Here is a 25,659-nt window from a genome sequence, read left to right as displayed (position 1 = left end):
GAAGGCTTTCTTGATTTCAAGCTAAGGTCAAGATGAAACATTTCCTTTTTATGTCTAGATTACAAAAAAAAAGTGTGTTTGTTTTCTATTTTTCACACATAATGAGGCTTTCCTTTCATACTTCTTTTTCTGTTTTGAGGGTCCATTTAGGCATGGACATTTCTTGTCTTCACTCATTTACCCTACCTTTTCTCAATAGAACTCCATTTCCTGTGTCTTCCACTTCATTTCTTTCTTTAACATAACTATGGGCTAATTGATGCTCTCCACTCTCTCATTATCAAAATTTTTTTTAAAGATAGATTACCATAGAAATGGAAACATGAAAATGCAGATAAAATAAAAATAATAACATTCATATTTAACGGGTTTCGTATATTTTTCGTGAAGTAAATTTTTGTGCAGATTAATTGACCAAATGTGCTTTTTCTCTTTATTTTGGTCTTCATATTTTCAATCATTCTCCTTATGATATTACTAATTGGTTACGTATATTTGGAGTAGGATGAATATATAAATTTACCTCTAATTTTTATTATTTTAACATTGTAGCACCTTAAACTTTTTACTTTTGATATTATACAGTAACTTATTATTATTTTTTAACTTCAACCTTTTTCTTGATATCTCTATTAAATAAATAATAATTATTTAAAAATTGACAATAGAGAGTAAATTTAGTTATAATCATTCGTCTCTAGAATTGAGGTTGTTTATTGATTTTTTTTTTAATCCTTCGGCAAATTGAAATATGTCAATTTTAACGGAATGAAAAGACCATAAGAACTAATCATAACAATTATACGTAAAAAAAATTTTCTTGAGAGCTTAATTAAAAGATATAACTGTGATTGAATGGGTACAATTATAAAAAAAAATTTCAAAATTAAGAAAAAAAAAATATGATTTTAGTTTTTACTCTAAAATGTTTTAGTATGTAATTGTAATTTTCCATTAATGTTGTGATCCACATTTTATCCCCAAATATTTTCACAATTACATCACGACCCACGTCTTCTCATTTTCTTTACCGATAAGCCCCCTTTTTTCTCATTTTGGTCCGTCTTTCCCCTGCAATTACACGACACGTAGCAAGAAAACCTCACTTCTTTTTCAATGTCCAAATCAGTCAAACCCAGTAATTAACTTTATTCCACTTCCACTTCCACTTTATTCTTCCATAAATTTATCTTAGATTTGCAATCATGTGTTTCACTTTCACACAGTAAACTTTTGCTGTAAAAATATTAGTAAATTTTTTTTTACTATTTATGTTTATTCCTTTCTTCTTTAAAAATTTACTTTATTTTCAAAGATTCCCTTTCAATTTTTCATCAGGAATTTTTATTATATCGGTAAACTCTATTAGTTTTATTTTAGGATAATCAGTTCTGTAGCAGCAAAATCTGTCAGTTTTGTTTTATGCGTAGTGTTCAAATAATGTCTACCTTTGACCAAGATTACATGAACTTTATTTGTAATTCGAAATTGCAACGAAGTTTCAGATAATTCTAATATTATTGAATCACTTCTGGAGACGATTTCAACATTATTGAGATAAAATTTATATTCCACATGAACAACAAAATGATCTGATAAATCAAACTCAACAATCTTTAGCAATGGCATCACCTCCAATTAGTTAATCATTTCCTCTTCTAAAATAATACTCAAATCACTACTAGATTTCCTTTCTTTGCTTCCCTTGCTTCTCCTCGCCGCAGCTCCTCTCCCAAAACCACCACTATCGCTGCCGCCAATTGTCACTAATAGTTCAGTATCAAAAGCTTTCTTTTCATTCAACTCGACCAGATTCGAACTCCTAAGCCGAAACCAACGACAGTACCAAACTCTTCTATTACCAATTTTCATAGCCAAACTTGCCTTGACAGCCAAGGCAGCCATGTCTTCGGCCTTAATAGGACTGTCCAACCAGCTAATTGGCAACTCAAAGTAAATTTCACCTAATTCAAGATTTACCTCATCACCAATGGCGGAAACCTGGTCATCAAAGCTCAAATCGTCCGAGTTGCATATAAAGGAAGTGGGGTTTCCTTGTAATATCTGTGAAACCCTGATTGGATGTGAGAATTCTTTCAATCTGCCATCTTCAAGAATTAGTTTTGCCGTCGCCGCCGTGTTTTTCCGATAAGAACAGCAAATACCCATCTATTTGTGTGAATGATCATTAGGGTTGTGGAGACGCTACAATTTTTAGAGTTATTATCTACATATATATACATGTTTGGATATTTAAGTACAATTAGATATGCTCCATACAGATTATAAATATTAATTATTTCAATAAAAAATAAATTGATAGATTATTTTCCAAGTAGGTTGTTCTCACCCAAAATTAAAAAAAAAAAAAAAAAAATCACTCTCTTATTGGCTAAAATATAAAATTTTGAATTTAGGAAATAAAATCTAAAAGAAATTTGGGTAAGGGGAGATAATTATAAGCTAGTTGACTATAAAACAATAATTATGTTTTCTTAATCCTATTTTATTTGCTTAAAAATTTAGCATAAAATTTTGAACATCATAGATAATTTCTGGCCAATTCAAGCATTATTTCTTCTCTAATTAATACTCTTTCTATCTCAAAATATAAATCGTTTTATGATGACAAATTTGTTCTGAAATATAAATTATTTTAAGTATTTTAAAAAGTAATAAATGCTCTTTTTTTAATTTTATCCTTATTTATATAAAAACATGTTATCTTCACAAAATATTTTTAGTATCTCTTAATTTTACTATAATTCAAGAAAATTAATTATTTTCTTAATTTCCATGGAAAAATCTTGAAGAGACAGAAAAAATATATGATACATTAATTACTTCATCCCTATATTCTTCCAACCTTTCCTTTTTTACATTGTTTGCCCTTATCTTTTCGGCTTAACTTTCAATTTCACCGTGAATTTTTAAGTAGTTGCAATTTTATTCTAAATCAACATTTGTATCTTGAGCACCCTGAACTTAACAACTAGTTGCAATTACACCTTAATTTGAATTAATATCCAACTTATTATTTTTGCATCCAAAATTAGTTCAATTTTAAAACAAATACTAAATCTTGATTTTATTTATTTAATATTTGAATACTTGGATTTGATTTTATTATTTATTATTTAAATACTTGGATGTGGAGTTCATTCTTTTACATTATTTTAATCCGAATTTCATCCTTAGTTTACTTTCAGGGTGCAATGCAATAAATTTATAAGTTCATGGTGTTGTAATTCACTTTAGAGTGCAATTGAACCGTAAAAGCAAATTAGGGTGTAATTGCAATTAAGGTGATAAGTTTAAAATGCCCAGAATGCAAAAGTAAATTTAGAGTGAAATTGCAACTATTCGAAACTTTGGGATGAAATTGAAGGTTTGGCCAAAACTTATTTTCTATTTTCCCGCACAAAAAAACTAAACAAGTGATTTCAGCCATATAATAATATGAGATCAATGCATTTTGGAAATGTATCTCACAATTCTTTTTATAAATAAATTTTCCTAATTGATATTTTACATATTACTATACATCTAAACTTCATTTTTTAATTTTAAAAAAATGAAATTCAACTTCAAATTAAAAATACGAAACTCTAAATCAACTTTGAAATACTAAATATATATTAAACAAGTTTATACATTTTGGAATTTAACTTCAACACAAAGTTTAATGTATACTTATAATTTAAATTCATAATTAATATCCCTTACTCTAAAATTTTGGTTCTTCTTTAAAAAGAAAAATCTTGGCTCCGTCGTTAGGATCCACCCTCTTAATCCCTTGCCGTTTAATCCTCCGTGGTCTCCCGCCGGTGGTTTGTAGAGCTAAACTTGCTTTAACGGCCAAGGCAGCCATTTCTGGAGGCTGAAGCTTGATCTTTAGCCAACTAACAGGAAGTGCAAAATAAATCTGACCTAATTGAAGCTCCTTGTCACCATCAATGGCTGGAATGTAATTATCATAGTCCATATCGTCAGTGTTGCATATAAAACAGTTAGGGTTTCTTTGTAGTAAGTGTGAAACCCTAATTGGGTATGGGAACTCTTCAATATGGCCATCTTTGAAGATCAGCTTTGCTGTAGGTAGAGAGGTTAATTCCTGGGAACTGAAAATTAAACCCATTCTTTTTGTTCTTGATTTGAGGTCTGGTGGGTCTCTGTGTAGGCTTAATTAAGAGGTAATATTTATACACATAGTGCTTAAATAATTGATTAAGGATTAATTAAGTGTTTTTGTTAATTAAATAGTTACGCCATGATTGACTGATTTAGATGTTACGTAGTTCAATCAATAATTTTAAGTTTATCCAGTCAAACTTCTTCACTCTCAGTTACCTTTCTTCTCTAACAAGAAATTAGGTTAATTAATCAAGAAATAGTAAGATCCTAATCAATTATATTTTGAGAAGACTAGAATTTTGACGTATTCGATTGCTGCTCTCTGGATTGAAATGGTATTTTCTCTTATTTTAAAAGTATAACTAATATTAATTAATCTTAATTAGTGGCTCTAATCATGTTGCCTCCCAAAACTTCTCTGTTGGAACTTTCTCATTGGCATTGTATTCCATTCAAATCAAAACAATATGCTAAATTTTTTAGTAAACTGTAATAATAAACTCTTAAAACAAATATAAAATTTATTCTAAAAAAATGTAAAATTAAAATGTCACATATAATTTATTAATATCTATTGAGACCTGAAGGCCCATCTTATTAGTGGTCTACTATGTTGCAAACGGAAACGTGGAAGTGTGGAAACACGGAAACGGACACAGGAAACGGTATTCTTTTAAAATAAAGAAATGAAAATGTGGGGAAACATGTAAATATGAAAAATATAGAGTTCTATTTATAAATATAAAAATATAAATTATTATAAATCATTAAATATATTCAACAATAAATTAAAGTTCAATTAATATTTAATCATGTCCAAAAAAGTTACAAGTTTCATTTTCATAAAAAATACATGTTTTATGGATTTGTATTTATTTATGCATTTATTTTAATTAGAGAAATGAATTTTTGAGAATTTTTGGTTTACGGAAACATATTTAGAGATGAAAACGTGTTTCCAAATTACTCAATTTACAGAAACAGTTTCTAAATGCTTATGAGGAGTTTCCAAGCATTTCCGCATAAGAAACGTTTCTGAAAAAAAGAATCGGCAGCTAAAGGAAGTTTCCGTACAACATAGGTGGTCTAATTGGATAATATCATAGTGATGGGCCCTGTACATCTACTGGATTTATATGGGTTTCATCTGTTGAAGCTTAAAGGCCCATCTCATCAGTGGTGCTAGTTGGATAATATCTCAGTAATGGAGGCCTCATGCATCCACTATGGGTAAAAGAAAAAAAAAAACCTATAATATATATGAAAGATTTATGTAAATAAATTATTTTTTATATATTATATTAAATTATATATATATACAAACATGTGCTGCACATTGTTTGTGTTTGTATACGTTAATTTTTAAAGTAAATATAATTTAATTTTTATATATACTTTTATATTATAAAATTATAATATTACGAATATTTATATTACTGAAACAGAATGAGAGTATAATATAAAAAAATATATTTTATAAAGTAATAAAATAAAAAATTTAATAATTAAATAACTTGTTAAGAAAATGACATATTTATAATAATGAAATATTATCATAATTTGACAATTAAATTTTTATAAAATTAAAATTACTTATCAATCCATTTAAATTTTCCTATAAATTAATCTTTTCATATATAATATAATAACATCAATTGTCTATATTACTAAAATATAAAAAATTAATATTATATATTATAATAATTAATATTTTAATCATTATTTTAGAGCATCATTTATAATATATTATATAGTTTCGATTTCAAAACCGCTGATTCCAATTATAAAAAATGTGAAACTGAATAGTATTTACCTTATTTTATGTATACCTTGTATAGTATATAAATATAATTTCTTATTTTATCTAATAGATTTTAGATTTAAATAGTTAATTAATTTGACTAAATAAAATAAAATTATCTTTATTTTTTCGATCAATGAAATTAAAATATTTAATGATATTTATGTCAATCCATAAACTTAATAGTGGCGTTTTTTGAAATCCCAATATTTGCATACCCATTCCCACATCTATATCTATTAGTTTTTCTATGACATGCATTGCACGTTGTTATTGCTCATTTTATACTCGTCGTTTATTTTTGTATAATATAAATTATAATTATTTTTATTTTTCTAAATTTTTATAATGTTAAAATATGGTTTCACATTTAAATTAACCTAACTATAATGGCTAATTAATGAAAAAAAATAAAAATTGCATTAAAATTAAAATATACTAAAGTTTTTTAAGCAATTAGTTCTATATTCAAACAATCTCGTAAAAAAAAATGGACAAATAGATTCCAGTATTTTGAATAGTCATTCTTATTATTAATATCATCAGCTAATCTTATTATAAAAATTGCAAGTAAGACATGCAGTAACGGATTGAATTTTGAATAGATAAATTAGATAAATGAGAAAAGCACGAGAAGCATAACTGCAATAAAAACTTATTTCTGGGCCAAAATCACTATATATCTACCAATTCTTGATTATTAATTAAATTAAATTAGGCCAAAAAGGTTATTTTAACAAGTTATTAGTAAAATAAATAATAAAAAATCAGAAGCAGTAAAAACATTTTAAAAGCACAAAGTGGAGTAGAATTTATTCACATTAAAGGCACGTAGACACCTTTATCCCTATTGCCAAAGACTCCCAACATTTTCTTCAAACACATATATAAACTAATTTCAAATTTAAAAAAAAAAAAAAATCTAACCAAATATTCCATTATTCCCTATCAATCTTGTATTGATCATCACCCTCTTGAAATAAAAGTTCCAATAACCCCAGCAATAATAGCTGTCGGATCACCGAGCACGGCGGAGATGACAAATTGCACGGCCAGTCCAGCCATCTCACAGCATTTCTGCACCTTACCTTTCTTCTTACGGTGAGGGGTTTGAAGTACATTTTTCAAGCTTGGAAGTCTATTAATTTCCACTTTCTTACTACCACCGTAGCCATTAGGAACACTGCTATTACCGTAATAGAGACCAGCCCAATTTTCCACTAACATGTCCTTAACACAAGCCACATGCAGATTATATTTCTTGCATGAAGACCTGTAACTCCAACTTCTCCCTTTACGCCCACATTTGTGACAAGTTGCACTCACTTTCCTGTACAAATACAGCTTAGTTTCTCCATCATCAAGAACCGTAGGCAATTTTGCACAACATGGGTGTAAATCAAATCCACAATCTTTACAATGGTAAAGAAACCCACTAATGTCTCTCTCGCAAGCATTACAGTAACGAGGTTTATCACCTGGAGGTCGTGACAGGAACTGAAAGGAGCATTTAGTGTAAAATGGATGAAAAATTGAAGGAGAAGGTATTGCACAATGCATGTGTAGATCAAAATCACATTTTGAGCACTTGTATCTTGACCCTATCCCTACTTCTTTGCACCCATCGCATTTGAATGGAAATTCTGAGTACTCAAATCTTAATGTGTGTTGGGAATGGCTAAAGTGGGATATTTCACTATACTTCATATGGGTTTTTCGTTTTTTTTTTTTTTTCTTTCTTTTTGGATTTTTTATTTGCGGCCTCTAAAACTATGTGATTGTGAATATTTATAAGGGTTTGGAGAGATATAATGATGGAGAAAGAGATTAGAATCTTTTTTTTTTTCTGTTTTTAATAAAGAATTGGATTAGGTTTGCTAGTTAGTTAGGTTAATTTTTGTGGTTTTGGCGTGTGCTTGAAGCCAAGAAAGGAATTCTATGCTTGGTGATGTTTTGGTGATTGTGGTAAGTGATAGTGTGCATAGGAATCCTAAGGTCTAGAAGATTAAGGGCAGACACAAGGCATATATCTGGGTCATGTCCCTCTTAAGAATATATACTAATTTTCACTTTCTTGTGTTCTAATCTACTATTGTTGAATGCTTACATATACAAGATTATTAAGTTGTTTGGTATGTTAGAAAATTTTAAAGGGAAAATATAAAATGTCCAACTATTCTAATTCACCTGCATTACGATAATGATACTCGATTACGTAACTACTAACTCCTTTTTGAGCATAATATGTTTTTGGAATTAGAATTAGATTGTCATCAATGAGTAGAATTTTGTACCAAGGAATTTATTCAAAATGCTTGATATTTTGGAATTTGTTGGGAATGCATTTATGCAGGATTAGGTTAAAGGTTTATCTGGAGGGACAAGAACATACAAAAAAATTTAGGAGTTTCTTGAGAAAAAAGAATTTAGCATCATAAAAGATTATTAGGTTAATCACCAACATAACTAAGGTAATATTGTGCTTTTTTTTATCATAATCACGGACAGTCAAAATGATGATCATGTATTCTCGAAATCAATTCTATCAAGAATAGAATAGTGAGACACATCTTTGAATATCCTATGATGTAGAAAGAGAGTAGAGAATAAATCCCATTTGCTTGGATTATTTATCAATAAGCCTCTTGTCTTGATAGAAATGGTGACATGGAAGAACAAATTCTCATATCCAAGGAATTATTACCTAATCACAAAATTGTTCATCTATATCATAGAATTTTTGTTATGTATAATGTATTTTTTGTATTATCCATTTGTATGATTTGTATCTTCAACTAGAGAGTGCCTAAGTCATATATAGATGGCATCTCTCTTTCTTTTTCTTTTCTCCATTTCAGGTGGCATGCTATTCAAGGAATTGATTCCTTGTTTAACAGAATTAAAGTAATGCTTAAAGGCTTCTTGGAAACAAGATTTTGTAGTCAAGAATATTAATTAATTAATAATAAAAAAAGCAATTCAATTATCAACATAAGAATATATATAAGTGCAAGTAGTATAATGGATGAGGTAATTTTAGAAAAACCACTTGCTGTATATATGATTGCACTTGCAAGAATTTGAGAGGAACCATGAATATGATTCTTTCTTTTTACATTAAATATACCATTAAGTTTCTGGTTGGCTTTCTCACTTATGTAAAGAGTAGGAAGTCTCGAGTTTGAATCCTCTTGAATACAAGAGTTTTCACTAATTTGGCAAGTTAATGAGAGAGTTATCTCATATTGTATAGCCCACAGTGTTATTTCGACTCATTCGGCTTCTTTATGAATATATATATATATATATATATATATATACCCTTTAGGTTTCTGCTAGCTACTATAAGACTTGATATTTTCCTCATAATATTGTAATATTTATAATCCTCAAATTTTACATTTTTCTTTTTGGCATTTATCATTCGACTTTCAGATTGTTTGGACAGAGAAAAGTTTAAGCATCTTCAATTAGAAATATATCTAATCAAGTGGCATGTTATAATTGTTAGATGATGGTAGCAGCGGTGATTTGTCTTTGTGCTTTTTTTAAAAAGTTTAAGGAAGGTTCCCATTGAGATGATGATGATCAATTTGAAGATTAGTTCCCAGTTTAACTTTTTTGGGACCAAAATAATCCATCTTAAAGAATAAAGCACTTGAAGCTTGATAATATATAATTTTTATGGAATTTAAATTATTCCCTTCCTCCACTTCTATTGTGTTTTAGAAAAGTTAGATTTGTTCAAAATTATTTGTGCTTTAAGAAGATTAATTAGTATTAATTAGTTTTTCCCTATTCTACAACAACTTTTAAAGCGACGTTTAGTGTAACATCCTCTTGAGTTGAGTTGGGTTGAATCAAACCTGGTTGGGGTAGAATGGATGATAAGTGGACTTAGTTGCATGAAAAGTTTAGGACTTATTGGCATCACCATATATAGCTTGGGTATGAAGCTGCAACCTTCTTATAAGTGAGGTACCATGTAGAACTTTTACACACAAAAATCACTTTTTCTAGAGTCTATCTATTCCTTTCATTTTCACTTTCCCATTTTCACGTTTCTCATTCTTTTCTTACTTTTCCCTCCCATTTCCTTTGCCTTTTCACTGTAGTTAAGCATTAAGTCAACTCCAAGTAAGTAAATTCCTTGAAGTTAAAGGTTATTCAATCTTTAATTTAGCTATATTGGAGATGAATCATGAGAATTCTTGTGTATAGGAGAAGAAAGTTCAAAGGTAGCAGAGAAGAGAAACTAAAAACAGAGCCCCAGCTTTGTGGCAAGAAAGGTTTGATATCTCTTGTTATTTCCCATGTTCTTTGCATGAAAAATTGTGTGGAGTGTTGCTCATGAGATCATATGTTGCTTATTGTTGAGTGAGAGGATTGAAAATGATGTGAAAACAGGGGATGGAATGAGTTTATGCTGAACCAGAGTTTGCTGGAAATTTTACCAGCAACTTCATCTTGATTTTGACCCCATTTAATGATGGAACTAGGAATTGTCATAGAAGAGTTATTTGTTCCTCTATGTGTTATCTTTACGTGGGCTTTTGAATCATTCAATTTGGAGTTGTATATTGAGAGTTATGGCCAAAAGAATACAGACTGTACAGTCTGGAATCACGTCGCGCGCGCTGCGCAGGCTGGGCAGCGTGTCGCGCTCGCGAATTCCACATGCGCGGTCGCGACTTTGGCCAGAAGCTCTCTGACTCTCAGTTTGCGCATTTCGCGCTCGCGAACTCCACAAGCGCGCTCGCGACTTCATCTCGCGCTCGCGACTTGTGTTGCGCGGTCGCGACTTGAGCCAGGAACCTCTCTGACTCTCAAATGGTACATCTCGCGCTCGTGAGGTTTGAAGACGCGCTCGCGACTAAGGTTGCGCGGTCGCGACTTTGAGCCAGAAACTCTCTGACTCTCATTTGACATTCTCGCGCTCGCGACTTTCAAAAGCGCGCTCGCGACTTACCTCTTCAGTGTAACTCGCGCTCGCGACTTGGCATGTCGCGCTCGCGACTGATGCTTTGACATTCTTTTTGTCTTCATTTCCTATGCAATTAACTTCCTTTGCTCATCATGCATGCATCCAATCATTGTAAAACAAAAATACAACATAAGAACATGGATTAAAGCAACATGTAAGCATTTATATGATGTGAACTCAAATCAATATGATGAACTATGAAGTTGTAAAACCATTTATGTGCTATTGTGTTACATTGTTGATATGCTAAAATGAAGCTCCATTGAGGTTGGGTAGAAACCATATAGATAAGGCTATGTCGCGACATAGAATAGCAGATCTGCGCCCCATACAGTTTGGAACTCCGGCTACAGGCCGTTGAGTGGATATGATTATACAGGCCATAGCAGCCAAGCATACAGTATTCATACAGTTTCATACAGTTTATCTTATCACTTCGGTTTCACTATAACCTTATGGAGCCATACAGATATTTTAACTTGCTATTGCATGAATCATACAGTAAAATAAACAGTAAGAAAGATCATTAAGGTAAAATGAAAGCCACATGTTATGTGTGATTATATGTGCTTACATAATGCTTTTTGCTTATATGTGTGCTTATTGTTGTTTTATGTTGAGATATCCACTGAGCTTTAATAGCTCAGCGAGTTACCTGTTTAACTCGCAGGTTTTGAGACTGGTCTTTTAAGCGTCAGCGTACAACTGCAGCAGTTCATCTGTAGAAGACTCAGTCTTCAGGGTAGCTCCCTATTTTGATGTGTAACTTTTATTTATTCTATTCATGGCATGTACAGGGCACACAGTTGGGCCCATTTCACTTTAAAAACTTGTATCATGTATATCAATATTCACTACACTATTAATGTAAACAGCTTTTGTATACTATAATAGTCAATAGTCAGTATGATATCAGCATGTCAGAACATTTAAGTCAACCAGTTTGTATCATCTCGACTCGGTTCATTCGGGTTATTGGGTGGACCGGGAAGGGGTGTTACATTTAGCATTTTGATTGAGCTAAAATAATACTTCTATTGGATCATACTCTTTGATAACGTAATATTAATAGCAAGTCAACTTAAAGATTGAACGAGATTTCATGAAAAACATTATTATCTATAATATTATTTAGTATTTCACAATAATTAATTGAACATTTTTTAATTATTTTACATCTAACTGCTAATCTGACTTATCCTTATTTAAATTATTCTCATTAAATAGTAAACTCAAGACTTCACTTAAGAGATAAGAGCGTAAAACCATTTTATCAAATACCGGTTGATATATTCCTATAATTATTAAGATATCAATACTTTCATATCTCCACTTGTGAGCTTCTGAAAATCGTTCGCTGAATTCAAGAACAGGATATCACTTGAACCTCAATGCTTTACGTTTCTTTTTTTTTTTTCTTTTTTTTTAGTTCAATTTATAATACTAAAGCATTTTTTAATGTACCATATTTATCAGAATCTACTTACAAAATAGTACCTATATAATTTCACACTTGCTCTCAGCATTTGAAAAAAAACTGATGTAGAATTTGGATTACAAAAATCATTAAAAAAATCTCAAAATTTTTGGTATTGGGATACTTAAAAAAGGGTAAAAAAAATCACAAGGAAGGGAGTAACCAAAGATTGAAAAGAGAGGAAGACATGGTAAGAAACCAAGACAAGAAGGCCATAGCAGCAGATATTTGATATCTACTGCAAACCCTTGGAGGGCAATATGACCCATTAGAATGAAGTAGAACATCCACAACGCTAGCTGTTGAACATGCTGCACCAAGAATAAGAACTGATAAAACCTGCCATGAATTTAACCAATCTTGCATAATTAGTATTAACCTATAGACGGATCATCTGGTTTTAGATAGATAAATCATAATTGAGCTTTTTGTCTTACCCAATCTCCAACTATAATGATCATTAGTATTCCTTGTTGTCTGATAGGGCATTTCACAAAAACAGAGTATCCATCAACTATAGCTAATGTGAAACTCCATGGAATTGCCAAACCCATTATTGTAACCAGGTAGCTGAAAATCAAAATTAGAAACATTTTCACCATTAATGTGTTTAAGCAAAGTAGCCATAATTGTTGGAAAGTGAATTTAGTTTCATTATTTAGGGAAGGAAAGGTATGATTGTTGATCATCATTAAATTTTAATCTAATCATATCTGGGTTCTGCAAGCAAGAACCAAGAGGTAGAACTCGAGTGACCTAACAAATTCTTGATCATTATTTATGTTTCCAAGGACATGATGTTTTGAATTTAAAATTTCCAATTTAGACAAACTTATTTCTGCCAGTTATTAATTACCAAAACCCAGGTTAAATCATGAATTGAAATAGGAAATGAGTCATATAAAATTATATTAAAAAGAAAAACAAAGAAAAAGAGAAGGAAAGGAAGATTACCAGAAGGCAGTGTAGCTGTAGAACTGAATACCCATAGACATGAAAAACAGAGAAGCAGAAGAGAAAATAGCCTGTCCCAATCTCAAAGAAAAACTTGCATTAGTCCCAACTGAACCAGGTACCACTTCCATGGCTTTTGTTTCATGGAATCTTCATCTTCCTCTATTATTTCTTGGATTGCCTTCTCTTTAAGGCTCATCTTACATTTTCAATAATGAGTCATGCCCATCCAATCCAAAAAAACTCCTTATCACAAAATTTAAACCCAGAAAAACAATGAGCTCTATATTTATTGTCTATTATGTAAAAGAAATATCAAATGTAATTTACAAAAGGTGGGATTTTCTTGGAAGTGAAAAGAAAGTGTGAGAAAATTTAAAGAATGGCCAAGAAAAAGAAAGAAAGAAAGAAAGCAAGAAAGAAAACAGGAAAAGTCACAGAGAACTTGGAGATGAGCGGCTAGTTTTCAGGTCAGGAAGAAATTACTTGTGGAGAGGTTGATTTTGTTTGATTGATCAATTGACTCTTCAATTAGCAATGCTTATAATTAAAATTAATTGCCTTAATTATTTATTAGTATTAGTATTTGTTTGGTTTGTGGGTAATGGGTGGCACGTTTACGTTATTTCCTATTTGGGGCGCTCCCTTTGTTTCTCATCGCGCTTCCACTTAAATTTGTGACACGGCGATTCGTAAACGTATCAAACATTAGGCCAGCTGGCTCCCAAAATACCGAAAATGGCCTTGGCAAAGCCAAAGGCTTGTGTGATTTATCCACGTGTTTTTTTACAATAAATAATAATTACAATAATGGCCGTTCTGGCCCTAGCTTTTTCTTTCCAAATTTTTACACAGGTCCTCAAACTAATTTAAGCATATCAATTCAGGACTTTTTTTTTTCGATATTAGACCACCACTTTGACAAGATATATAGAATTAGAATATTATTTTTAATATTTTGTTTGTAACAAAATTTATAAATTATAAAATAAAAATAAAAGATTATAACGTAAAATTATCTTAATTTGTTGACTAATTTTTTATTTTTTGGAAACTTCTCCTTATTAAAGATTTAAAGAAAACATTTCTAAAAATCTTTTGAATATTGTTCTTTTAAAATATGACGTGCCCAACAGTATTTTCATTTTTAAAATATTTAAAATAAATCTAAAGAAAAATAGTATTTTATAAAATCATGGTAAATCCTTCAATATCTTACTAATTTGTGATATCCAAGTAGGTGAGAAAATGGGAAAATAGCAGGGGGGGTTATAGCCACAATTTTCAAATTTATTTCATCATTTTTAAATAAAAGCAATAATTACTAATCAGATGATTGTTTGATTGATCTTCTCGCTTATGTGAGAAGTGAAAAGTTTTAAATTCGAGTTCTTTTAATTGTAGTTTTTTCCCTAATTTGATGAGCGAAGGGAAGGGTTACCCTCTGTTGTTATTTCGGCCCATAAAAACCTCCAATAGATCAAAAAAGATAAAGGCAATAAGTAAGATATCATAAGATGTTACTAAAAAAAGAAAAGAAGAGGAGAAAAGCTTATATAATAGAAGAAAAGGCAAAACAATGCTTTTAGAAGGGAGCAATATAAAGTTTGGTATAATAATAGAAATAATGATATTCAATTTTTTTTTTTCATAAGAATAAAAAAATGAGCATTGATAATCACCCAAGAAATGTTTAGTTGTTGGTAAAGATTTGTATTAAAATGGTAAAAGTTACAATTTTAATTTGTATTGCCTGCAGCCATGGTAATTTAAAAGGAATTTTACAATTTTAATAGGGAGTCCCAACACCAAAAATTCTTTTTGTTTAGAAGTTGGGGAGGACTTGCCGTATGTGATGCCCTCAGAGACTGCCTTATTTAGTGGAAAGAGGAAAAGGACATGACTGGTGAATCTTCTCTCAACTCTTCTAAAGGTCAAGAAAATGGACAAATAATGTAGAGTAATAGTGTTCCTTTATAAGTGGAAAACCCTTATTCACAAACCAAAATTTTCAACTTATCTTTCATACTGTCATCAAAAGTGTACTAACAGCTTCAATCCATAAAGAAACTTCATGACAAAACTCTTGCCATGGGGTCACTAATTAAGGGTGTAATCATTTTGAGTTGAACCATACAATTCTGCTCTAACTCGACACTCGTAGAAAATCTGAGTTCATCTGATATAATCATCTCAAGGGGAGAAAATATAAAAGCTCAAGCTTAACTCAATTAGAAAACTCGAGATTCAATATTCAACTCGAGTTTGAGCATAAATATTCGACTTTCAATCGATCACACTCGATTATCATCAAAAGAAATAAGCATTTACTGATTAATATTAAAATTTAAGTATCTCAACAATAGTTTCAATCACTTGCACCATTACCTGTTATGCACTCTTGTGATATCAAGTCAAGGCCAGTGTTTTGAGCTATAACATTGGGTGGAGTAGCTTGCATATTTCATTCACCATCTCATTCTAAAGCATAAGTCAAAAATTTTGCGGCCTGAGCTATCTCTTCCAACATGTAAAAACTAAAAAATAAACGCAATAGTTTATAAATCACTGACACCCAGAAATCAACCGTGATTTGCTAACATGAAACAAAAAGTAACATTCCATATCCTAGCTCAGCGATGACATAATACTGAAGTAACACATCTTCCAAAATAATCGCAATAGTCTAATGGCCACACTAGAGTTACATACTTCCAGATGCAGGAAAAAGAGAAGAAAACAGACACAAGCTCAGCCACTCGTCTTCATTCCAACTCAATCTCTCACCTCCTGCACCACTCTGCATCAGAAGAAGTGGGATGAACAAACAAATATATAAATAATCAGATGTGGATAAGATAATCAAATCAAAATATTGATATCATAAACCTGAAAATGTCAAGTTCATAAGGCTCTGTTTCGTTAGCTTGCTATGGTTTTTTGTTTATTTATTTAGTATCCCCTACTGTATAAGAAAATTGAGAAGTTGTTTTATTGCAATTGTTTTTCACTTTTCACGTGAGGTGAAATTTATAAATTAACCAACCACATTTTCTCATTAGCATGTTTCTTTTATAGCAGAATCAAAAATTTTTGGGAAGTACCATTTAGAAAAACAGATGGCAAAAAAATTGACATATTATGCCTGAAGAATTTTTTATTTTGAAGCTCAATTTATGAGGAATGAGCTTACGATTTTAAAATTCAAAACTTGAAACACTTAGAACTGAAAAAAACAACTTTCCAGTTTCCATAGTAGAAGCTACAACTCCTATGCTTAAAGCAGTAATTAGTGCAAAACCGAAAATTGACAATTCAATTTGTAAATAGAAAAAGTAATCTGATTCACTCACTGTCAAACAAGAATTCACCCCAGATGCCCCGGAAAACAAAAATAAGAGCTGAATTCCTTAAACTAAATAAATAGAGAAACCTATGTGTCCATGGATAAATACAGCACTAGCTACAGAGCAGCCAAAAGTATTCCATAGAAAACTAGCACATTACTGAAGGGGCAAATCACGCAGCTCACATATGGACCCAGTTTCAAAGGGTAAAGAGTTTTCCTTTATCATGTTATGAGATTCAATAACAAACCTTATATCATCTTATAGATACATTCAGCTCAAGTTCATAGGCAAGGTAAAGAATCCCTCTTTTTTTTCCTTTCATAATTTTTTTATTTGTTTGCTAGTCAAACATAGCACATGAAATCCAATAACATACAAGAAAATTTATTTTTTCTTTCTTTCATGTAGATTTTATAGTACATTCGGTTCTTATCCTAGTAAAATGCTATTATATGTATACTATGCATTAACTAAATTTTTTCATGTATACTATCCATTAACCAAAAATTTTTCATCTTTTTATCTTTTGAATAGCATAGAAACGAGTTTTGCTTCCTTTTGGCCTGTGAAAATATAAACTCTTCACTTATTATAACCTTGCCCATAAGAAGCCACGCATGTCCCTAACATACAGTAAGTGGTGGAAATTAAACATCATTTGCAAATTTCTTATTTTCAAAGGAAAAAAAAAAAAAAAAATACAAGCAATGTGTCTTCAATTCTTTTCCTCTTTACTAAACCCATATCATATTCAGAAATCCAACCTTGTTATTTCAGAGTTCAAAAAAATAAGGATATCTTTAAATCAATAAAATGAAGCTTCAACGAAGCTGTAAAACCAGCCATACAAAAGGCAACAATAACAATCATATTCATGAAAAGTTAAGAACAGTTGAGTGGACAATAGCAAGGTTAGTAGAGACATAAACAGGTAGTTTACTAGTAACTATTGAAAGTAGGGGTTAATTTTGATATTGTACTGCTGAAAGTGCCCAGGCTAAAATTTTTGCTACAACAACAGTGAAAATTCGCAGATTAGTTTCAAAGTAAAGGTAACAGTCACCGTGGTTCAGATACAATGACACTGAATGATGCAGTGGTCCCGATGTGGAGTTGGTAAATGGTGGGTGAAGAACTGATAATGGAAAGAGAATCACACTGTAGAAGATAATAATAAGAGTACTAATGCAATTTAATATGAAAATTTTCACCACGGAAAGGGGGTAAAAGCAATAGTGAGTCTTCAGAAAGTGAGACAATGGAAGATTTTAAAATCTCGTGCACGAAATAACTCTAGCTGCCAGCAGGCATTAAGGTTTGTCTAAATAACCCTTGGGGACAAAAAGGCAGCTTAACACACGCATAATACCAAATGAAGAGACCTCATTCACCAAATCAAGTATATTATTGACTATCAACATAATGCCAATATGTATACATGCCTGCAAGTAGGAAAGGGAGGAAGACAAAATCATAACAAACTGGCAAGCCCCATTATAGAACTCTACCAGAACATACAGTAAGCTAAAACTTATTCAACCAAGATCAACTGCAAAAATATATGATTTTTTTCCCAAAGTGAATAAGATTGCAGCCAAGGATACAAAACACACATTGAGGCAAGCGAAGGTTGTCAAATAGAGAATATTCCCTGTTGATAAAATTTCACATCTCGTTAAGATATTGCCTTGAGCAGGGTTTACCTAGACATTGATATTAAGGGTTTTATTTGTGCATTCATATTCCAAAAATTTCATTCGTACATTGAGTAGAAGCTCTATTCACACATGAAACGAGACAAATAAACCTAATTCATAAACTTTAAACAAAATTTCAGCTTTATTATATTCGCATGAATCATTGAACAACTTCCAGAATTGGGAAAAAAACACTAATTTGGATAAATACTATGCACCTAAGTCCTAACATTAGTTCAATGACGCCATATTTTACAGACAAAATAAGATTGAACCATGAATTACCTTGCGAGGGAGATATAGAGGCCTAGAATTCGAGCCTGAGCTCATCTTTTTCATCGGAGAGGTAGTGGAGAATGTAAGGAGCGACTCGGACGACGGCGACCCAAACACCGAACATGGCTACATGAGTCTTTAGCTGCTTCAATGCCGCTGCCTTGTCTGGCTTCCGCATAAACATCCCTGGAAACATGATTTCTCGATTTTAATTCGACTGTATTTGATTTTCCTCTGGTTTTTCTATTTCGCAGCCTACTTTCCTTTCAGAAAATCTTAAACCCTAGACGCGGTTTTTAATTCTTTATTTTCTTTTTTCGTTATACATATAGAGAAAGCTCCCCGTAGTCCTTACGGTGGACCCTGTCCAGTTGGGGTTTTAGGGCATTCACACACGTGCGGCTTAAAGCACGGGCCATGCACGTGTTTGTTCTTGTGTTAATGTTCTTGCAAAATTACCACAAAACGTATTAAATATATGTATCCCAATAAATTCACATAAATAGATTTAAGAAAATATACTCAATAATTTAAAAATTATGTTAGTTCTTTTTTTAATCTGTACACTTCTATACTTAGATCTTAGAGACTGAAATATAAACTTTCTTATAAATAAGTAAATAATATTTAATATTAATCTAAAATTTATAAGGAACATACATTTATTATTAAGCTAAGTTTATAAATACAAAGTTTTATTACATTACATTCAATAATTTTTTTATTAAAAGGACTTTAAATTTTTAATTACTATAAAAAAATTTTAATATTTAAATGAATTGAATTATTTGTATTATTATTTGGAAAGTTACTATAAGGAAAACTTGAAACTTTTAATGGTCAATGAAGTGAGATTTGATAATGCTTAATGAGGCAATATAAATTAAAAAAAAAAAAAATTTAACAGAAAAAATATTAAGTTGAGCAAGAGAAAATTTTTTCTTTCTATAATATGAATTTATGATTATTATTGTTATTATTCGTGTAATTATCTTTTCATAGCCTTTCGAATAAGGTGTACGAATTCAATGTTGTTGAAGATATAATCAATATCCTGTTCCTCCTGGCTTTATATCGGAAAATAAACTGCCTCTTTCGTTTGAGAGACGTCTATCTACATGTTGTTTACGCTCTTCAATAAGATTCAAGTTTCAAAATTGAATCAAACCCATCTATCAAAATCCAATCTTTATGGCTCCAGAAACTCGATCAAGGTCAAGCTCTTCTAAAAGGACAAGAATTTCCGGCAATGAGGAGATGGAGCCGGATAGAGAACCTAATAAACGGCAAAAGCAGCCTGAATTGGAGGAACAAAAACAACGTTTTCCTTCGAAATCTTGTATAGGGAGGCTCCATTCTCGGTTTACTTCTGGAGAAATTACTCCTGGTAGGTTTGTTGATTTGGATTTTTTCACTCGGGAAGGATTTCAATTTGCTAGATGGTTTAAAGAAATGAATTGGGTATCAGTTATGGTGATGAAACAAAAATTTTATCCAGAGTTGGTGAGACATTTTTATTCTAATTTATCATACGATGTTCATAAAACCCAAATCTGTTCTTTTGTGAAAGGGAAAGAAATCAAGTTAAATCAAAAGTCATTGAAGAAAATTCTTGGAGTTCCTAATTTAGGGACTGAGATGTATGACAATAATAAAAAGTGGATAGAGGAGGCTAGTGTTAGTAGAGTAGAAGCCCTTAAAACCATTCTTGAAAATCCTGATTTATCTGAAGTGACAAAGATTAATTCTTGCCAGTTGACACTTGAAATGAGATTGCTTCACCAAATGGTTGTGCATATAATTCTACCTAGAAAAAGGAGTTTCAACTATGTATCTTCTATGGATTTATTGGTTATGTGGCATATTCTTAAAGGAAAGCCGTTTAATCTTCCATTTGTGTTGTTATCTCATATGATTGCTTGCTCAGAAAAGAAAAATGCATACTTGCCTTATGGGATGATTCTCACATCTATCTTTAACTATTTTAAAGTTTCTTTTGAGGGAGAAGAGAGTGAAGAATTGAAGAGTTCTGATATTTACAATGAGTTTACTTTGCATAAGCTGGAATATGTGAAAAATGAAAGGGGCTGGTTTCTTAAAAAGGATAAAGCTGTTGTTCAACCAAGTTCAGAAATCCATTTTGAGAATGCTAGTGGAACTGAAGATGCTTTTCCAGTACTGCCAGACTCAACTTCCCAGCCGAGTCCTTCACATGACCCTAATTCATTGTCTGTGCTAAAGGCTACGTCCTCTGCTCCTCCATTTCCAATTGTGTCCTCTGGGGAGGAAGGGCGGTCTTCAGAGGAAATTAGACAGCCAAGTCTTATAGAAGGTATTTTCCACCTTGTAAAGGGTATGAAGGAAGATATGAGAAATATGACAATGGACTCTAAGCTGGATGATTTGCAAAACAAGATTGAGCATTTGCGATCCCTAGTTACTCTACTGAGATTCCAACGGCAAGAGAGGACTCTTGGAGATATTTTCCTCCTCCTTGAAGTTATTATGATAGACATGAGGAATTTGCGGTCCAAGATGACTAATTTTGGAAATAAGATTGATTTTTTGCAATCACAACTTACTGAATTTCTTCGCCAAAGGCAAGATTTGGGTAAAGTTGATAGAGAAAGCATGGAGTGGATGATTGCTGAGACAGTTACTTTCCGAGGACAAAATCATGATATCATTTGTCGCTTTGAAACCATTAGCAGTGAAATCCAAGATTTTTGGGATTGTTTGTCGTCTAGAATGGGGTGAGTAACTTCTTGACCATCTGAAATTTTGGATATGGTATTTTTTGCCTTCTTTACCATTGGCTTGTTACTCTTGCTCAAGTTCTTTTCAAGCTGCTATGTAGTTCCTTCACCATTCATTAGCCATTTGTGACATATTTGCAATTACTGCTTTGATCATGTGAATTTGGACTGTATACTTTTGACCACTTCATTTACTTTTGCTCTTCACTTCACTTTTGAACATTCATGGGTTTGATGCATACTCTTCAATGAGGTGGAAGCTCATTGGATTTTCTTTCTATTTCCTCTTTTATAAAAGGTGAAAGGCGGAGAATTGCAGGGATATATGATGGATAATGAATATTACAATGTCACTTTGCATCACATGAACATTAATCTTGACAATTATGATATGTGCACTCTCATTCATTCGATTCATTGTGCCTATTCATTGATTAAAAAAAAGAATAGCACTGTCATCTGATATTAACCAAAAAGAGAAAAATAAAAAAGAAAGATCTGTTGGTGTTCTGGGTTTTCAATAATGATATAACAAAAGTTAATGAAGAATTCAACAACTTCACAAATGTTTTAGGAATTCTTAAAAATATTTGTGTCATCTCATATGATTAATGCTTGAAGAAGAAAAATGCATGTTTGCCATATGGGGAATGATTATGCCTGAATATTTTTGTGAAAAGCTGAAGATGATTTTTGTTTATGCGCTACCTTCTCCTCCTATTCCATTACCTCTTTAACCAACACTCCTGCTCATACATTTCCTAATTTTGTCTTCTTTGCAGAGGAAGGACGGCCCTCAGTGGGTGGTAGGCTGCCGAGGACCAGAGATGATAGAGTCAACTAGGTAGAGGGCAGAAGAGTAGGCATCATGAATCCCAGATGGACAGTTTTGGAAACAAGATGCCAACAATAAGTTTTCTTAAGGTTGACACAGAAATCAAAGAAAGGACCAATGTTCATAAGTTTGCCATTCATGGACAAGTAAGATAGCATGTCTTCCTTAAAGAGAATTGGTCAGATCCAAAGTTTATGGGATTCATTATCTTGTAGGATGAGATGGATGATTTTTCATAGATTTTTTTATTTTTTTGGGATATTTGAAGTCCATTAATTAGCCAGTTATTTCGGTCATTAGCATGTTGGATTTTCGTTGCCCATGCTCTTTATCTTCACACATCATGTCTTGATTCTTGACAATACACCCGCAAATTGATATTCATCAGTAATTGTATATACACACATTAATGTCTATCATCTTTTAAACTAAAACTTAAAGAAGCCCATAGCCCGCCCCAGCCCATGATATTTTTTCCTGAAAAAGATCCGATCTTGAGATTTTTGTCCATTCTGAAATGTTCTATTGCAATAAATGGGGTATTAAATGGTGAATTAATACATTAGCAAACATAGTATAATTGGTTCTAAAGACCAAATTGATTAAACATCTTACAAATTGACAATATAATTGGTATCTAAGTTCTGAAATTATTTTGATGTCTCTAATTTATTTTTTTATTTCACAATCATGCGCTTTTATCTAAAAAGTGAGCTATATTTTTACAAAAGGACCTGATGGAGCGATGAAACATTGATTAAGAATGTTATAATTATTTCTAATGCTATGTAATTTTCTAGTTGAGCTCCCAAAATGAGAATAACGTTATTGGAAAATTATTTATTGCGTATACCACAATACACACATGGGTGGGGTTGCACTTCATTTGATCCAAGTCTGAATCTAGTATTCCAAATTTAAACCCTATAAAGAAACCCACCGACCCATAGCCATCCCTCCCTCCCTCCCTCCTACAACCTTTCTCATTAATGAATGAGACAGAGAGAGAGAAATCCAAATCCAAGAATCAAGAAAACAATCCCCTTCCTTTTTTTTCTTTAATGTTAGAGAGAGAGAGAGAGAGAGAGAGAGACTAGTCGGAGTTTGTGTTTCTCTCATCTCTCTCGTCAATTTTTACATTAAATGCCCATTTAATGACTCTTCGCAAATTGCCAGACTACTCTCATGCCTCTCATTAACTCTCTCGCATGCCGATTACCCTTTCCATTTAATATCCGCACCGACCCGTCCATTCTCTCCGTTCATCCAATCATACCCTTCCACGTGTCTACCTCCTGTTGAACCTTTCCGGTGATATTAGCGCCTCTGGATCCCCGCACCGTAACCGGCTTGACGAGAATGCTGCTACTGACGATCTTTGAAACATTGGGCTTGCCATTGACTTGCTCCTCCTCGATGATCCTCCTCCTCCTCCGCCGCCGCCACTTGGGAATCTCTCTGATAATGGAAAGAATCCTGATCCTCTTCGTCTGCAAAATGGTGATTTCATGCTTCTGTAATATCTAAACGAGAATACTCTAGGCTTTGATAATGATCCGAACGGTGATGGACGTTTACTCCAGAAGCTACCTCTCCGGTAACGCCAAGGAGATGCTGTTGCTGGCTCCATAACTAACATTCTTTCCGATGGCAAGCTCCGTTCAAACCCGAAGGAGTAAGACCGTTTGAATAAGAAATCACGGCCGTTGAATCTATCCTCTGATTGACTGTGATTATTGAAATTATTGCTGTTTCTTCTCGATGAAGGTTCTTCAATGCATGGAGTAATCTCTGTCACCGTCGTTGTCGTGGTTGCCGTAGCGGTGCTAGCATGAGAAAGAGGCGGAGTTTGAATTATCGGTTCGAGGCTAATACTATGTAGAATTGTATCATCGAGCCTCGGTCTGATTCTCGCGGCCATCACCGGTATAAAAGGCGACTCCGACAGGAATATTCTGGCACGGCAGAGAGGACAGTTAGCGTGAGACCTAAGCCATATATCAATACAATCGACGTGAAAAGCATGAGAGCAAACAGGGAGTGTACGGACGTAATCGTTCTCTTCGAATTCGAGTAAGCAAACGGCACAGTCTTTGCTATTACTGCTCTGTTTGTGGAAGCCATTTTTGGTAGTGTAGAGAAACAGAGGTAAGGTCTTTATAACAGACTCGTCGAGTCCATATGGAGAATACATATGAAATCCGTCAGGTGAGTCGAATGGTGGGGGCGGAGAATCAAGGTCGCCGTTAGAAGAAGGAAGGTATCGACGGCGATGGCGGCGACGCCACCTACGCCAGCGGCGAAGTAGGCGGATGAGGTAACGAGAAATCAAGCGCGAGTAAGTGATTACGAGAAAAGCTGTGGCTACCACTACTACCATGGCTATCAAAGGTGGGCTGAAGTCAACTGGAAGTTTGGTGTTGACTGGTGGTGATGATGATGATTGTTTAGGATCCGTAATTGTGATTATGGAGGTGGAGGTGGAGGTGGAGGTGGTGGTGATGGTGGGAGCGGCAGCGGGAGATGGGGCCCACAGGGAGAATTGGTGGTGTTGCGCCGGTGAGGGAGCAAGGGCCATGGTTTTGATTTGGATGGTGGTTTTTACATGTGAGACGCGTTAATGGCATTTGGGTTTTTGTTTTGTGTAGGCGAGAGTGAGGTTTATTGGAAGGTCTAATGTTATGGTTGACTGTGATTTTTCGACTGTAGGGGCAGCCATTGAATTCCACGTCATTATTAAGGAATTTAAGGCGCATGGTGATTTTAATTGCATACAGATCGTATAACTTGTTCACAAGAATGAGTACCCTTTAATTTATGCCACGTCATAAACTTTGGAAATTGGGATGTTGATGTGGCATTTTATTTTTACTGTTCCGGTATGTGAACTGTGAAGCAGCGAGCTGGTTAGTGATACACGTAACTGATACGTGAGTGACAGTGCATGTTTTTTATACTTTATTATAGGAAAATGCAAATTGTTTAATGTGGTGACCCACAATTAGAGAAGGATTATTATTTTCCATATAGACTTTTTAGCACTTAGCTTCAAAAATTAAAATTAAAAAAATAAAAATAACATCCAAGGCGTGTGAATTTGACTGGTTGAGATCAGACCACTAAATTGGTCAGTAAACACACTAAATATGAACGTATCCAGCAGAATCACTAAATAATGATTTAATGCCATAATAGAATACTAAAACAGTATAAATTTTAAAATTACAATGATTTATTATTATTATTATTATTATTATTATTGCGAACTAACAAAATGAGAAGTTTGTCTAAATTTGTTTATACCAACAAGAATTTTGTAAAATTGCAATTGAAATATTATTTTTCTCAAAACCACAAACTCATTGTTCATTATTTAATTTATGAATTATAATTTT

The 25,659-nt window shown here is 32.5% G+C and overlaps 7 protein-coding genes across 7 annotated transcripts; 1 reads left to right on the top strand and 6 right to left on the bottom strand.

Annotated features, from left to right (window-relative positions):
• Positions 1-1,499: 1,499 nt before the first annotated feature.
• LOC105634361 (uncharacterized) lies at positions 1,500-2,203 on the bottom strand. The gene has a single exon (XM_012217212.4). The coding sequence runs from the start codon at positions 2,167-2,169 to the stop codon at positions 1,639-1,641; it is 531 nt and encodes a 176-aa protein (XP_012072602.1). The 5' UTR covers positions 2,170-2,203; the 3' UTR covers positions 1,500-1,638.
• Positions 2,204-3,727: 1,524 nt separating this feature from the next.
• On the bottom strand, positions 3,728-4,138 carry LOC149492413 (uncharacterized). The gene has a single exon (XM_089716428.1). It carries the CDS (start codon positions 4,136-4,138, stop codon positions 3,728-3,730), a length of 411 nt encoding a protein of 136 aa, XP_089572554.1.
• A 2,582-nt stretch (positions 4,139-6,720) lies between these two features.
• On the bottom strand, positions 6,721-7,708 carry LOC105631795 (Cysteine/Histidine-rich C1 domain family protein). The gene has a single exon (XM_012213975.4). The coding sequence runs from the start codon at positions 7,640-7,642 to the stop codon at positions 6,902-6,904; it is 741 nt and encodes a 246-aa protein (XP_012069365.1). The 5' UTR covers positions 7,643-7,708; the 3' UTR covers positions 6,721-6,901.
• A 4,736-nt stretch (positions 7,709-12,444) lies between these two features.
• LOC105631786 (CASP-like protein 5C1) lies at positions 12,445-13,989 on the bottom strand. Its single transcript, XM_012213967.4, has 3 exons — positions 13,351-13,989; positions 12,834-12,966; positions 12,445-12,735 (listed from the first exon to the last, which is right to left on the bottom strand). Exons 1-3 carry the CDS (start codon positions 13,479-13,481, stop codon positions 12,541-12,543), a joined length of 459 nt encoding a protein of 152 aa, XP_012069357.1. The 5' UTR covers positions 13,482-13,989; the 3' UTR covers positions 12,445-12,540.
• Positions 13,990-15,990: 2,001 nt separating this feature from the next.
• TOM6 (translocase of the outer mitochondrial membrane 6) lies at positions 15,991-18,984 on the bottom strand. Its single transcript, XM_012213958.4, has 2 exons — positions 18,683-18,984; positions 15,991-16,150 (listed from the first exon to the last, which is right to left on the bottom strand). Exon 1 carries the CDS (start codon positions 18,867-18,869, stop codon positions 18,705-18,707), a length of 165 nt encoding a protein of 54 aa, XP_012069348.1. The 5' UTR covers positions 18,870-18,984; the 3' UTR covers positions 15,991-16,150; positions 18,683-18,704.
• Positions 18,985-19,673: 689 nt separating this feature from the next.
• On the top strand, positions 19,674-22,566 carry LOC105631775 (hypothetical protein). The gene is made up of 2 exons (XM_012213951.4): positions 19,674-21,426; positions 22,212-22,566. The coding sequence occupies exons 1-2, from the start codon at positions 19,865-19,867 to the stop codon at positions 22,237-22,239; spliced, it is 1,590 nt and encodes a 529-aa protein (XP_012069341.1). The 5' UTR covers positions 19,674-19,864; the 3' UTR covers positions 22,240-22,566.
• A 512-nt stretch (positions 22,567-23,078) lies between these two features.
• Positions 23,079-25,161, bottom strand: LOC105631763 (RING/U-box superfamily protein). The gene has a single exon (XM_012213936.4). It carries the CDS (start codon positions 24,840-24,842, stop codon positions 23,553-23,555), a length of 1,290 nt encoding a protein of 429 aa, XP_012069326.1. The 5' UTR covers positions 24,843-25,161; the 3' UTR covers positions 23,079-23,552.
• Positions 25,162-25,659: the final 498 nt, after the last annotated feature.

Source organism: Jatropha curcas, chromosome 11, assembly GCF_041381405.1.
Source record: "Jatropha curcas cultivar XTBG-Jc1 chromosome 11, XTBG_Jcur_1.0, whole genome shotgun sequence".
Taxonomy (NCBI): domain Eukaryota; kingdom Viridiplantae; phylum Streptophyta; class Magnoliopsida; order Malpighiales; family Euphorbiaceae; genus Jatropha; species Jatropha curcas.
This window is presented reverse-complemented; position numbering and strand designations above follow the sequence as displayed.